General features: G+C 35.4%; 1 protein-coding gene across 1 annotated transcript in view; it reads right to left on the minus strand.

Moving 5' to 3' along the window:
• Positions 1 to 7,365: 7,365 nt before the first annotated feature.
• LOC135200284 (uncharacterized) overlaps positions 7,366 to 17,500 on the minus strand; it is an 880,536-nt gene continuing 870,401 nt past the window's right edge. The window contains exon 8 of the mRNA XM_064228779.1: positions 7,366 to 7,905. Coding sequence (XP_064084849.1) covers positions 7,670 to 7,905 — 236 coding nt within the window. The 3' untranslated portion in view covers positions 7,366 to 7,669. The remainder of the gene's footprint in view (positions 7,906 to 17,500) is intronic.

Genomic DNA, 17,500 nt, shown 5'->3' on the forward strand with positions numbered 1-17,500 from the left:
GACATCAATAACATCTATAGGATTTAAAAACTGCCCGATATCACAATCCACGCCGAGAATTGTAGTGAAAATAAAATGTCCTTCTTTGTCACATCGCCATACGAGGAATGTATGACTTAGATTCTCAGATATTCGACCAGCAAATGTCTCACAGCCAAGGGCAGAATGCAGTCGTCACAGTATGGAGGAGTTTCCCCGACATCAAGAACCTATAAAGGAGTCTTGTATGTCCAATCCTTAGTCTGCACTATATTGTTTTTGTCTCCTTTTCTCCTTGGCATATGACTAGAGAGATACTGGTGATGTAATACTGTGCATCTTTTAGCTTGTTTCTATATTTTCCCAAAAAGGACATCCAAAGATTTTTCATTTTCTGACCTATAAGAAGATATACATTCCTATAGAATCTCCTAGGGTTCAGGGGAGCTGAGTGCTGATGAAGCAAATTTATCAGTTTGTTCATTCCTTAGAACCCAAACATGAGAAGGCACCCAGCAAAAATTAACTTCTTTACTTCTTTTCTCTAACAATAGTCATTCCATAATTTCTAAAACATTAGGTGTAAAGGGTTAAAAGATTCCAAAGACTGAAGTACACATCTTGGGTCACAATATATAGTAAACTTATTGCCATTCGGAGCGGACGCCAGCATCTGACTATGAGCCATCCATGAAAATGGCTACAGTTATCATGTTGGGCGGAATGATCTAAAAATACTGATTTCACGACCTATTGGACATTTCTCTTCTCGTTGAAATTTAAATACCTGCAGAATTTTACCTCTGGAAGGTTCTAGGGCAAGTTAACCAAATACCTAGCTGGTATTTGACTGCCTGGTTATATACATTTTACTCTCAAAGCAAATGGGTGAGGTTGCTAAGTGTGATTCTCATTAAAAAGCGAATCCTTTCATTTCTGGTACAAATGTTCGTTAAGAACTTAAGGAACCTCTGAAATATGTTCCAGCTCTGAATTATCAGACGTTGGTAATGAAGATCCAGAGGCATATCACCACCATCTACAGGTATGCCCTCAGTGGAACACAACTTAAATGTTCCTGTATATAATGTTGCTCCTCCATGATGAATTGACTCAAGCATCTTAAGACATTTAGGCTTACCTGATGTGTACACTTTACACCCATAAGTCAATTTTGAAAAGACCAAGGTTTTATAGTTTTAACATCAGAAGATTCATTACTTTCTTGCTTTCAAACATTTTGTCTTCGTATATTTCAGATATGGAATCCAAATCGGCATGCTATCTAAAATCGCCCCCAAAAGACCTTGTTTCATCAACACATGGAATTCTATGTCCATGTATGAACAGATCTGAATCAGGGTGAAATCCTCATACACAGCAAAAGTGCTTGGTTACCATTTTACTAACTGAAAACATGAAATAATTCATCTCAGCCCACTTTAATATATTATACATGCAGCGCTGAAGGCGGCGTTCAGCCACTGCCACCTTTGTTGCTGCAAATGATATTGAAAGGTCATCAACAAAAAGAGTAAATGTTACATTGGGGGGAATTATTTTGACTGCTAAGGCAAACAAGGTTACACTTAAAATCCTTCCTTGTGGCATTCCTTCTTCGTTGCTCCAACCTAAACTTGAAATAAACAACATAAGAATAAAAAAGCCTTGATAAAACGAACTAAGTTTCCTCGCATGTTACAGTCATAAAGAACCCTAAGAATACCATACATAAACAGTGACGTGATGCAGCTTGTTAGTACAAGCTTCACAGACTGATGATTCCATTCGAACAAACACAGTTGTCGAGCACATACTTCGAAATACACATCGAATAGGTGACAAATATTTACCACGTTCCAAGTACCACATCAAATGTGTATTCACTAGTTTTCTATGATCTTACACTGACATGATGTCGGTGCAATGGGGCGGTTGTTCTCTGTCTTGAATAGGTCTTTCCCTGAATCCACGAAAGGCAGTAATTTTAACATCCCCCATAGCTTAGAAAAGACATGTGCCTAAAATTTCTGTTAATAAGGCTTAATATGAAAAATCTAGTATTTTTCGGGCATGCTTAATCATTCGAATATGTTTTATCTTGCAGTCCAAGAGCTGATTCACTGCATTTACTTAAGGCTGATTCAAATTTCCTCATAGTAAAAGTTACTTAGTATTGTTCATTCCTCGATTTATTAAAATCAATTTCAACCTGTTCCATTAGCCTTCTTTGAGCTGAATAGGGTCTGTCACCATTTTTCTCTGCAAAAGTAGAAATTATTGGCAAACTCATTTGCCACTAACTGGGGACCTGCTACTTCTCTCTATCATTGATCTTGATATCAGGAGGTTGACATGCAGTAAATTTGCCTGCTATTTTTCTAACTCTTCCAGACTAAAGTCAGGGGTGTTTTTGAATTTAGTGAATATATGACAACTGTCCAAGATTCTTTTCGTGCCTTTTAATTTCCGTGAGGTTATGAGGGAGCTCTTGCTTTGCGAAATTCAACAAGGTAACACTCACGCTTTTGTCTGTGGCATCTGACATTTATGAGTCCTCCACAGAACTGGTCAGTGGATAAATATGCCCGAAATCAAAGGTATTGATTGAAAACCAGATAAACCTTAAAAATGAAGAATTTGAAGCTACATTAACTACTAATGGAAAATGGACTCTTGTAAATCTCCCCCAGGCTCGACCACATTGGGTACTCTAGTTCTATGTATGGGTTGCATGACGTCCAACTCCACTCTCCTTCAAGTTACAAGAACAGTGATTTCTGTAATTCTGTACCATGCAAAGGTTGTCAATGAAAGGGGAGGAAGGTACGGGAAAACTGTACCAGAGGAGGAGTAAAAGTAGGTGCCAATGTTCGGTTAAATCCACAGCAGAGAAAGTAGGTGTAGAAGAGCATACACTCCCTTCAATGGATCCGTATGCCTCCAGCCTCGTCAAGGAGTTGGAATTAGGGGTTTTCCAGGATACACCATGCAGATGAGTATACGGTGAAAATGAAGATTTGTTTTTCACTTATGACCATTTATAACAGGAAACTTTCCTTTTCCATCTCAGCACATGCTACCCATGCACAAGCCAAAAGGATTGTTAAAGAATCAATGATGATTTTTCACTAGGTTAACTAGGGTAGGTGACAGATAGTTTGGCATCAACATCTAGATGGCTAGAATATTCAAGTCTGCAAAATTTCTGCATATCCTAAACTTATTTCTGTCATTCCAAGGACTTAAAGAAATCATTAATTAGTAGGATTATACAGCCCTCAGGGTAATAAACGTTTTGTGAAGCAAACAGCAATCCAGAAACAGAATCTACTGGATGTATATGTAAGACATATCTGACACCTTCGTCAAATAACATACATTTTGATTTCTAACCCTCCAACAATAAACCTGCCCCAATGGCAACTTTATTCTAAGTACATTTACACGTACTTTATGAATACCATAACAACCTTTATTATATTACTGTAAGTACAGGAAAGTTTGATACACCATATAAAAGATTCTGAATTTCTTACTGCATTATTTCTAAAGCCGAAAGCTCCGTAACCCTTGCAAGAGCGGCCCTTCCAAGCCACTCGCGGAGGAGGGGTGGATGGTAGCAACCCGGGCCATTTTCCGTTTTTACTCCTTTGACCAGCGGCTTTCATTCTTTCTTTTTCTTTTTGTTTCGTAGCAGATGCTCTGAGAGGCTGTTCTTGCCAAGACACGAACTTTCTATAAAAACGCCGAGATTTTTTACATCAACCTTACGTCGAAGGAAAGGATGATGGAAAGGTTGCTTATGAGAGAGAGAGAGAGAGAGAGAGAGAGAGAGAGAGAGAGAGAGAGAGAGAGAGAGAGAGAGAGAGAGTACTTAACAGATCCCAGTTCTGCAACGTTATCTACAAGTCAGCACTGCTGTAAAATAATATTTCCGTTCTTTGACGAAGGAAAAGCAACGATAATTCTAAACATACATTATAAAAAAATTGGTATTTAACAGTTACTTCAAACGTTAATGAAAAACATAAGAAATACATCCAAGTTAACAGTTAGTTTGAAAAAAAATTAAAGAGTAAGTGCGGTCACTGTTGTTTAGTGTGATAAGGATCGTTGTCAACACTTCAGGGCAATCATAATTATAATGATGTTTAAATCGACATGAATCACTTGTAGATGCTGATCTTCAATGAATAATTTCTTCTTAAGGCACGAGGCTGTGAGGGAGAAAGAAACATTCCTCCTTATGTCCATGGTCGCCTATCGCTTTTTTTTTTTTTTTTTTTTCCGCACACGTTACAAAAGATATTTCTCTGCCATAACTGGAAAGGTTCTCCCGGAAGGTTTCAACAATGGAAAAGGTCTGCTATGGTGATATATGAGACATGCATCATTCAGACTGCTGATATATCGTTCTATGCTAATGGATGCTTCATTGTTGCACAAGCTCTTCTTACTTGATAATTCACCTTATTATAAAAACTTGTCTTTCCAAGAATGTTAGTTGGTATGTGGACAGAAGTTATTTCATACTAGCCTATATTTCATTCCTGTCTAGATTAAATGACAATTTTTTGTCCTTCTGTTGAATAATCGTACATAAAGACTCGCTTCAGTTCACCGTACCTACTAAAATATTCCATCATTACATAACACACACACACACACACACACACACACACATATATATATATATATATATAATATATATATATATATATATATATATATATGTATGTATATATATATATATAATCTTCATAACACGAAAATGAGATATCTCAATATAATCCATAAGAAAAAAAAAGAATAAAAGACTAGTAGCTCGATATTTTTGCCTTACACCAGGCCTCTTCAAGAGCTTTATTATAACTCAAAAGGATTGTTTTGAGCATATGATGTTTCAGTATTCATTACGCCTGTGGATGTGGTGGTAACCTTCTGAACTTCTACCAAGGTGAATGCGACCAGTCTGTTTGTTATAATAAAAGCTCCTGAAGAGGCCTGGTGGAAGGAGAAATTATTGAGCTTTTAAAGTGTTTTATTCTCTTTTCTCCGTGAGGGGACTATATTGACACATGCACATACGCATACACACACACACACACACACACACACATATATATATATATATATATATATATATATATATATATATATATTATATATATAATATTTGTAATCCATATTCGTAAAGATGTGCCGAATTCAAGAGCGCGTACTTAATGATTTCACAATTCCTAGCGCCTAATGAAAAGATACATAAAAGAGTAAGCTAATTTGCGAGGTGAACTTACATATAAAGGAAAAGTGAGTTGAAAAACATAAACGGTTATTAAAGAAACAAAAGAAAACTCATGACGAAGCTTATGTATACCTAATAGAGACAAAATTACGTTTCACGGAAAGAAAAAAAAGTATACAGGTTAATAAGATATACTACATGAAAAAATAAAGAAAACTCAACGAAAAAATAAAATGCCTTTTTGATCACATAGGCACACGCATGTCCTCCACTGGGCCTCTAGCAGAGTGTACGAGATTGCAATCACCAGCAAATATACAATGGCGAAATATGTGAATGCAAGAGGCTCTAACAGCCTTAATACGGTCAATAAACTCTAAATTAAACGGCAGTAAAGTCAGCGCTGCTCAATGCTTCCCGAGCCTCCCTCGGGGATTCCAAACCCTTATAAAGCCTTGCTTTAGGAGATGTAATTGCTGTAAACACGATCTACCTACACAGGTCGAAATGCATCTCCCGCTGGATTATGACCCTGAATCTAATGGCACTTGAAGAGGATTCCAGTGATTAAACTCCATTCAACAATCCCTTTAAATGGCCGGAGATTACTTTAAATAGTGAGATGATAATTAGCTGCCTGAAACGATCACATGACCAGGTGTCGTCTAGAAAATGACAAGTGACTCGCATTAAGGTGGTGTGTACACGCCATTACCAAAATGGATGTTTGTCATAACAGCAATTTAAGTATGTTATAATGCAGCTTTATTTCAACAATGAGGCGCAGAGGGTAAGGATAAAAAAAAAATTTCCGCAAGAGGAGAATCTTTTACTTTATAAAGAACATGTCATATAAAAGCTTAAGGATGAAATGCTCCTCAGCCCCGATGCCGCAACAGAATTTTTAAACAGCAAAAATATTCTGTAAAATAAATCACGATTCATAAACAATTTTATCCAATGGTGCTGGATTCTTCTATTTATATGGAATGGGATTCATATCTTACCCGTAAATAATAACAAAATGAAAGGCCTTATTTAATGTCTAAATGACGCAATCCATCCAAATACAGCCCTATATAAACCCAGCAACGCTGACGGTACAAAGTTTGTTCCCTATGGGAAAATAGAGTTACAAACCCTCCTGTCTTCTTTTCCATTGGCGGGGTGGGCCTGAAATCGACCTTAAGAGTGTCTAATGTTGATGGCGTCATACCCTTGGTTACGAGGAACGTTAACCTTCTTCCGTTTTACTTTCCCTTCAATCTAGCGCATGGTACTACTTCTAATCCTCAGTCATCCAGGCTGAAGAAACAGCCATATGAATTCATGAAGCCTTTCCTTCCGCTGCTATTCATGATTCTGTGGTGTGTGCTAAAAATGACTCTACTTCGGTACTTTAAAGGAAGAGCTACCCAAATCCTTATCTTCATCTCATCTACTAATACGAAAGAAATTCTGAATAATTTGGCACTATTGTTCAAAACAACCTTCCAGTTCTTCCTGTTCTTTAGAACCTGTAGCTTGCTTAACTAGCATAGAGACCACATTCCCCAGCTTCAACTTTTCAGTCAACTGTTCTCTCACTCGTAGTTCCTCATGGGACGAGTGGTTTGCATACCCGCCTATCAATTTGGTAGCCCAAGTTTGCTCCCCGCTGTTGCCAATGCAGAACTAGAGGCATTTATTTCTGGTGATTAGAAATTCATTTCTCGATATAATGTTGTTCGAATCCAACAATAAGCGTTATGGTCCGTTGCTAAGTAACCAATTGGTTCATAGCCACGTAAAAAAATCTAATCCTTCGAGCCAGCCCTAGGAAAGTTGTTAATCAGCTTAGTGGTCTAGTTAAACTAAGATATACTACTCCTCTCTCTCTCTCTCTCTCTCTCTCTCTCTCTCTCTCTCTCTCTATCATCTCTCTATATATATATATATATATATATATATATATATATATATATATATATACTATATATAATATATTTCTATATATATATATATATATATATATATATATATATATATATATATATATATATATATATATATATTTGCATGGTGTTTTTACGTTGCATGGAACCAGTGGTTATTCAGCAACGGGACCAACGGCTTTATGTGACTTCCGAACCACGTCGAGAGTGAACTTCTATTACTAGAAATACTCCCGGATTTCAAACATTTATTACACAAAAACCATGTTAGGTAGAGGTATAAGGTTTTCATCAATTTCAACACTACTAATAAATTTCAACATGTGCCCCCTTTGTTGCCCGGAATATGTCTAATCAAAATTCTATCTCACGCCAGGAATTCTCCAACATCTCCATAGTTACCGTTGCTAGAGCTGCCGTTATCCTTGCTTTTTGGGTCTCAACATTAGGTACTGTGTACTGTACACTTTATTCTTGATATAACCCTATAAGAAAAAATCAAGAGGAGTTATGTTTGGTAAACGTGGTGGAAGGCGTCGCGCACAGCCACAATGGATGCATCAGTCACACTGGGCCTACCGCTTCTCTTGAGGTCTTCAACACTTCCAGTCTCTGTGAACTTTTTATACCAGTCTTTAATGCTTTTAACATCTGGTGGATCTCGTCGATACTCATTCTGAACTTGCGCTGAACTGCAACAGTTGATTTTGTTTCGTGGTACCATAAAACACACTGGGCTTTCTCCTGCAATGATACCATTTCTGTTATTCTTTACTCAGGTGGCAGATAGAGTGATCACAGTGCCATCTGAAGGCAACAAAAGAAACTTTGGTAATTGCTCAACAGAATGTGAAAGTTGTATGGTCATATCCACAATAATTTTAAAGTTATTAATTTTATTAAATCAGGGAATGACTTTATGGACACCCTGTGTGTATATATATATATATATATATATATATATAATATATATATATATATATATATATATATATATATATATATATATATATATATATATATATATATATATATATATATATATATATATATATATATAGAGGAGAGAGAGAGAGAGAGAGAGAGAGAGAGAGAGAGAGAGAGAGAGTTGACATATATTTATCTATCTATTAATAATAGATATATTATATATATTCTATATATATTATATTATAATTATATATATATATATATCGGAGAGAAGAGAGAGAGAGAGAGAGAAGAGAGAGATTTGACATATATTTATTTATCTATTAATAATACTTACCTGAAATCAGGATTTGCCAACCAAGAAATAACATGAAGCTCAAGGAATAGAAAGGTGAGTGAACTCACTGTGAGCTACGAAGGTATAAGTAAGCATCAGAAATGGAGTGCTGTGAAAATCGCATAGTCTATTGTTTTTACATTTTCCTGAAGATTTAAACAAATCAATCAATAGCGGTTTTGAGCTTATGATGTTTCAATATTCAATACGCCTGTAGGTGTGGTACGCCTGTAGATGTGGTGGTAACCTTCTAACCTTCTACCAGGGTGAATTTAATCAGTCTGCTAGTCATACTCACCAATCAATATCATGTTGTAATAGCCACAAGACCTCTTAAGCTTTCTGTTTTAAAGAATTTTCGATAAACGTAACCGTTCTGAATCTACGTTTTATTCAGCTGAAAATGGTATTATCCTTCGTTGTTGCGTAATAGGTTAGCAACTAATAAATTACTCCTATCCAGGTGGATTCGATTTGTACCTTGGAAGAAGAATTTTTGAAGAATCCATCAGAGCCTATATAAAAGTACGAGGGAATAGACTGGTTAAGAGGTCACTGGGTTTAGTACAAGAGTTGCATTAGGTGAATGAGAACGCAAGTCAGTCTCCTCTCCGTCCTCTTTCTTATGCATATACTAACAACATACCGTCAACAATATTAGCATTATAAGAGAATGAAATACGAGAGTCTATTGGTAGTCAAATCCATGTTTCGACTTTACACAAAGCAAAACCCTCTTAATTTTGCTTACGTTAAATGAGTTAGTGGCCATGGAGTATAGCCCCCGACCTGGTTTACGAGTACACCATAGGGCCCAAGATGCATGACTACTACCCTGAAATGTTATCATTGAAAGTGGCATAAAGAAAAAATAAATATATTGGTGTACACGAACACCCACACACTATATATATATATATATATATATATATATATATATATATATATTCATATATATATATCATATATATATATCATATATATATATATATATATATATATATATATATATATATATATAATATGAACAATGAGCAGGAAGAGGGAAAAATCTTTGCAGACAGATGTCGTGGGAATCCACGTCCCGAGGGACAGTTCACGGGACACAAGAAAGGACTACAGGATCAAAGAAGCGAATCCTCATCTCATGTGCAAGCTTGACGGACATCTCTATGCAAAATCGAAGCGCCGGAAGAATCAAATACATCTAGGAATGACGGGCTCTCGTGTTCTGGGCGTTGATCCCAAAGGCCAGAGAAGAAAAATTCCTTCTTATATTCTTAAAAAAGATGAGTTCCTTGGATGGAGCATTTCAAAGCCAACGGAGAGAAGAAAATCGCCATGGGATAACATTCGTGATGGCCCCAACACGCTATAAAAATGATGCGTCTTAAAGGATAACAATACACGAACAGCCTCGATGAAATACTGTATATAGTGAAGTAATAGATAAAAAAAAAAATTTATTTTTACAATCATTTCAAGGCAAGATACAACATGCATAACATCAAATATCTCTTTAATGAAAACCAAAGGTCTCAGATAGAGCAATTATCGTTTTCAAATTATGCTTTTGTAACTGATAATCGATTACAATTGCATTTTAAATCTACTGGCAACTTATCAAAATGCATTAACAGATAGTTATATAAAGAAAAACATAACACAAGTAAAGAATAATGTACCTGTATAACACGAACTGAGTTATAAATAATTACACAAATATACATACCCATACTGTTATCGAATGTTGCTTTACATTAGAATTAAAATGCAACATAATCAAATAACTCATTTCAGTAGCTCGTCTATTACATAAAACGCAAAGTTCACCCAAAACTTTGTTTTTGCTGACCTGTTTCCTTTTAACGATACTTCCTTTGGTATGTTTACAGTGTGGTTAAATGTTAAAATATGATCCCGAGTTTTATTTAATTGTAAAGATAACTAGTTTACAACAATGCATTAAAAAAAAAGGCTAAAATAAGAGGCCAAACTAAAGAGAAGAAAATAACCGCCCAAAAATAGAATCTACTCTTTGTAATAAAAGAATTATTTGCCAAACAGTAACAGACACATAGATATATATTTGTGTCGTGTAAAACAGCGATAAACTGCCTTTCAATGAAAAATACTTTATTGCTATCTATGTCAGCTGTAGCGAAGTAAAACGTAAAGAAAAAAAAACAGATGCTAGCACTTTTATGGTTCTACATAGAAAACTTGCTCAGAGATATTTTCCTTTGATTAGTGTATGCAATAATTTTTCATCCATGGAAACTGTTGTATAGTCATTCTGATGATGCTAAATAACTTTAATTAACTGCAATGACTTCAAAAAATACAGGGTCATATCAGCTAAAAGAATAAGCCAAAACTAAATATTATTATAATTTTCTAAAGCTAATCTAGTCTCATATTTTCTTCCCATGCAAAGTACGATAAACAGTCTATGCAATATCAGGTTTTTCATTAATAAATTATTTGAGTCATTGTCAAACGAAGCAAATTATAGTAAATTTTGATGCTATGGGTACATTAGTTTTTATTAGATTAATATTTCAGATACGTATATCTGATTACTATATTAACAACTAACATATTTCCGCAATATATAAAGTGAAGAATTCATTCACAAGTTAACCCCAAGAAGTCAACAATCAATGGATGCAGGCTATTTACATTTGATACTGAGAAAACAACAATAAAAAACAACAGAGATGTTCCAATAAATGACCACCGGATACTTGGTTAGCAAGGAACAAACAATTTAAATCTTCAAGATTATTTGGCCTTAATTGAAATGGATTTTATATCAGAATAAATAAATAATAGAGACTTAAAAAATTAAGCCAGCCAATTTTACCGAACATATTACCAAACGATCTAGAAGCCAGAAATAGCTATGACGAGCAAACTAAGTTGAAATTTACTAATTTCTGTAAAGAGCAATTATAGATCTTGCTAGGTAAAAAGTAATAAGAAATGATTAAGGGTAAGAGTTTATGCGGCACAAAATTTCAACATCGCAGTGGAAGTGCTGGTGACGGCAATTCATTCTGTAGTACTCTTTTAAGAACTAGGTAAGGAAAACCGAATTATTAGGTAGGTTTTTGTGAACAAAGAACACTATTACTTCAGAGTTTATGAGGCAATGCGCAGAAACCCCATCAGGAACAATCCTGAGAAACATGAACTGTGCCAGCATTAATATGCTACACAGATAAGCACTAACAACTTCCGAACGTGACACAGATTGATAAAGAGCTCGAGAGGAATACTGACAAAGGGGAGATCATATTATGAAAGAGAAGAATCTCCATCACGTGAGCGTTTGTGACAAAGAATTCTATCTCAGATCCCTAGCGACGATCATACGTAAAAGAGAAGGGGGGCAGATAAAATACAAGCGTGCTGAGAACACCATTAAAAAGAGAGAGAGAGAGAGAGAGAGAGAGAGAGAGGTTGGGGGGGGTGGGGGGGAAGGGGAATAAAGTGGCACATGTATCACAATCATGCACGCCTGAAGCATACGTAAACTGGAGAACAACTTGAAGGAAAGCAGAATCAAGTAATGCGCAATATTTTGAGGCCACACTTTCAATCGTCTACATCCGCAGATGGACAGTGTATTGACGATGGTTTTTTTCTTGGCTCGGGTGAATGTCACAAATAGATGGCACATACAAGTAAACGCATTACAGACGCAAAATTAGAGCGGAAATCTTGGGATAAAAGAACATTTACAGAAAATATTGTTGCTAATATGGTAATTAGTAATATTCATGACTTTCTATGAATTTCAACCAATCTTCTTCAAAATATCACATCTATTCTATATAAAGCTCAATAATGTTTTAAAACTAGCCATATACATCACACCTTTGCCCAATATATATAATAAATGTAGTCATTCTATTCATACCAAATTTCTTTTCATGAAGCTGTAGATTTTATCTTAAATACAGTTTAAATACAATTACCCCGTCCTTCATACCCTCGCTCCCCCTCTTCCCCAACCTCCCTGCCACTAACAACGAATTCCTTTCCAATAATAGAGCAAAGAAAATCAATAAAAAAAAAGAAAATTCATGACATGCTTAGAGAAACACCAAAAGGAACTGTCAAACTATATTAATCTACCATCCGCTAAAATAATGGCCGTGTATTTCTGTATATATTCGAGAAACCAGAAACCTACATACCACGGGAAAATAACAGTAAAAATTCAGTACTAGGCACTTTCACGTTTATTCATGCTACTTCGGGGCACAGATGGGAGTACTGGACGGTTTCGGAAGACTGGTCAAAAACTAAACAAAAGGAGCAAGGTCCAACAGATGGCTATACGTCAAGGTCCGCAAGAAAGAAGAAATAATCCTGGATCATCCAGTCTAAAACTAAATCAAAAGTCTTAACGATAAGTACCAATACAAGGGTAACCATACAAACATTCTTATAAAACGTATATAACACTAAATATTAACTTCTATACTGATCGTTGTATATCACTTCTCTCAACTATAAAAGCTTCAAGTTTATAATGAACAAGACAAGATTAAAATACTACCACTGTTTCCGCACCAGTTTAAAGGATGCTCGAAATCTCTCTCACGTACTATGAAAGCATTTGATGGCTGCCATTCTTATATACTCCTTAAGAATCTGGTAGTTGTCGCTCTTTTCGTGTTTATTTATCCATTCTTCTAAAATGTCTGATTTGTCCCCAGACGATGATGGCTGGATGAAAGCTCTGGATAGTTCACCTTCCGCCTGTTATTTTTCTGACGTATTCGCTTACAGTGAAATTAGCAACTTTTGTTACTTTTTTTCGTACGTTACAATACCCCTCCCCTCTCTCCTCCTCTCAACTCTCTCTCTCTCTCTCTCCGTCTCTCTCTCTCTATCTCCTTCTCTCTCTCTCTCTCTCCTCTCCACATACACACACATATATAGCATTCACTATAGCTTGCGTCGTTGATCATAGCCGATGTAAGATACAGGGTTATAATGCCGCGTTAGTGTAATAAGTAAGAATGTATGATATAGAAGATTAGGTAAACTGACCGTATGGCAGTAGTCTATAAAAGAGCGGAATAGGTGTGTATATTGAATTGTGTATACCTCATTTATATCGGAGATACCTAGTGTCGACTACGGTTCTTATAACCTTTAGGACCTTACATATTAAATATCAGGCCGTTAGGGATTTTCAAGCTATATAGTTATATATATATATATATAATATATATTATAAATATATATATATAAATATACTATATATATTAATATTATATAATATATATTATATATATATAAATAATTATATATATATATATACATATATATAATATATATATATATATATATATATATATATATATATATATATATATATATATATACCGTTCACAAACACTGCAAAGAGATACGAAAGTTGCAGCAAGGGCGGTGTAGAAAGATTGGTTGGCGGCCAAGTTAGCACCGTTTATGACCAGCCATAAAAGCGGCGAGATGCCCAGGAGGTTAAATCAAAGACGGAGGGCAATCTGACTCGTACCACCATAAAGAAAGAAAAAATCACCGTCAACTCGTACCTTCTGCAGTCATTTAGTTCTATGCAATTTTCGTTATGCCTAAAAATACCGAAGCTGGGCTGAAACAGAAAACGTTTTATTGATAATACACACAGGCACACATACACACACACACACACATATATATATATTATATATATATATATATATATAATGTATATATATACGTATATATATAAACGACTTCGTTATTAGTAACACTAGCGGACTACGCTGCTCTGCTGAGATCTTTCAGATACACAAGAATGATCCTATAATTAGAGTCTATTTGGAAAACTAGAATCGGAATTATTTAAAAAAAACTGTAACTGGGTTTTAATTATGAAAAATTCATATCCAGCACTAAATGTTTCTGTCATTTATGTCAGCACTATGGAGTATTTAGTAAAAGCGTTTATGAAAGTCTCACATACTTTTACTAAAGTGTATATCCCTTTACAGAGTAATCATTTGAATACATATCCACTTATAGAGTCGTAAGCGCACTTAAAATGTTTCTCTACACTGTTCTTATCATTAGGATATCTTCATTGAAATCAATCTTTCCTTCCATTTCTGAATAAAATGGAGATTCTCGAAAAACGCCGGTAGCTTAACGGACAAGGAAAAACAAAAAGGAGTATGGGTAGTTGGGGGTGGGGGGGTGGGGGGGGCTGGTGACCAGTTGAACTGATGTTCCACTTCAAGTGGAGATGAAACGCCCTTGAGGGAAAACTAACGGTTCACTATCGACATTTGTCAAAGACTTTCACTCACTTAAGTCCTTTCGTCTTAGAACGGCCATTCTGTTCTAAAATTATGCGACGGCATCAACCCAGAAATTTCTATTTCTTCCTTTCCCTACTTCCAGGACTTTCTTATCATGTTTCTCATATCATCATATCACCCCACTCCTTACTTATTCTGATCTTTATTCCAGGCATTTCTAGTACCTCTACGTTTCTCGCCTTTTTACCGTCCTTACTCTGCTTATTTTCTGGAAGCAAATCACCACAATTTTAGCAAGTTTTTCCATGAAAATACATTCAAAATTCACACTTCTCTCCTATAACAGAGAACCGGTTCTACGATCACTTCAGATACTAGCTGAATAAAAAAATATTTTCATACTATTGCTCAGGTTTTGGTAAAGCATGCTGTTCTAAAATACTAAAAAAAATCGCGTTATACCTTTGCTTTTATTTTTTTACTTGTTTTTCTATTTTTCTTACAAAATGCAATGAGAATCATTTAAAAAACTGAAGTTTCTGGAAGAAAATTAATTTGTTTGCAAATATAAACACCAGAAAAACTCACTTGCCATAAGAGAACTACAACAAATAACTAAAACACTATCAATATCTTTACATACATAACTGGCACGCCCAGCCGTTACTCATATTAGAAATCCTAGGTCAAGAGTGGTATGTACAGCATTTGTGTCATGATACTCAATGGGTAGTACGCTCAAATTTCCTAATATATTGCCTGGTAAAACGAAAGGTATTCCAAGTAATAAAATGGCTGTTTGAAAGACGAATTTTCTTAACACAAGTATTTCATTAAACAAACAAACAAAAATGTACACCAGAAATTTTTTTGGGAACTTTGTTGCTGCCACTTACATATCTTAAAGATTTTATTGGCAGTTGAGAGGAAACAAGTAGCCAAGCTACGTTTTCATGGTTTCCCTACTTCTCTAGCTTCAGGTTTCAACAACTGAACTATTTCTGATGATGACAAGAGCTTCATCTTCCTGATGCCTTGTTTTTGGAAGTACATCTCGGGTATTTTCACCAATTGATTCTTCTTACGTAACTCTTCTCTCATCCACTGAGTTTAGTCTCATCAGTAACTGTAAATGAAAAAGGTGAAGGTATTTATCACAGGAAATGCCTGTATGACACATTTCCTTGATATCTCATACTGTAATACTCACTCTAATCTCTCAATACTGTTTACCAATTTTCAGCATAAACGTGGGCAGAAGCATAAACTCGAAGAATTACATTATGATAGGGGAAAGGTGGGTTTGCTATTAAAGTGCCAAACATTCTTCTCTAACCGGGTTCTCCAGATTTATATACGACTTACCAGCAGTGATTTTCATTTTTTTTTTCTCGTGTCATGTTTTCTTGTGTAAAAAAAATCACTTATTTTGTTCATTGTACTTTGAAAATGAGTAGCAATTGCACGAAAGTACTCGCCACCTAGTATTTCATTTTGATCTCAAAGTGGCGAGCTGCAAATCTGATATCACGTGTAAGATTTGTGATTCCTCTGCATTATATATATATATATATATATATATATATATATATATATATATATATATATATATATATATATATATATACATATATATATATATATTTATATATATATATATATATATATATATATATATATATATATATATATATATATATATATATATATATATATTTTTATATATTATATATATATATAGATATATATATATATATAAAATATATATATATATATATATATATATATATATATTTCTATATCTATATCTATATATATATATATATATATATATATATATATATATATGTTGTCACTCATGACGGCCATTCCGCCATTTTCCTCTCATACAAGAGAAACAGTAAGGGAATTCAAACGAATGCAAGCTTGGGGGCCCTATCCACAGCCGCACACACACTACCTATCCTATCCTAGACCAGCCTACTCCCGCCCCCCACCCCCCAAGTCCTCTTACTTTCAGACGCCCCTGCAAGACAACAGCACCAATTTGGCACCCTCCAAATGGGGAATTGTGATGCGAGTCTAGGCTTACGACAAAAGGGACCAAGAGTCAGTGACCAGTAGGATAACCCTCCAAGGAAGTAACCCCCCCACTTTAAAAAAATGAGGGGTAGCTGGTCAAAAGCGTGGGTGGCAGTCTTCATGTACCAAGAGTCCTACAGAGTGGATGTTGTCTCCGACGTCCGTCCTTCCCCAAGAGGCAACTGTCTCTCCCTTAACAAGGTAAGGTGTCTGTTGTATGAGAACCTCGTATCCTCACCTATCCTTCCTCCTTCCCCATGGTAACATCCCATCCTTCCCTCCTATCTGTATAGAAAGAAATCCTATCCACTAAACCTTTGTTCCTCTCTCTCCTATCCTCCCACCTCGTGGCAGACTCCACCTGAGTCTGATTCCCCTTACCCTGAGTGTAAGCCTTAACCTTTATCTGAATATAGCTGCTGCCATGTGTAATTAACTATCAGACTTCATTGCTACATCCACTTGTATAAACAATCTGTATAAGTCCAACAGTGCAGTGTAATTGAATGGTTAAGTGGATTAGGAAATCTGTGCATATTACCTCTTCTCTAATTGTCATAAATTTCCCTTCCCGGGGACGAGAGTATTTTTGCTGAAAACTTCCATGTATAGTTATGAACCATAGGAAACTTACACTCCACTCCAGAGAAGCCCCTTCAAGCTTCAGCAGTTAACCAACAGTTAA

Source organism: Macrobrachium nipponense, chromosome 23 (genome assembly GCF_015104395.2).
Source record: "Macrobrachium nipponense isolate FS-2020 chromosome 23, ASM1510439v2, whole genome shotgun sequence".
NCBI classification, from domain to species: domain Eukaryota; kingdom Metazoa; phylum Arthropoda; class Malacostraca; order Decapoda; family Palaemonidae; genus Macrobrachium; species Macrobrachium nipponense.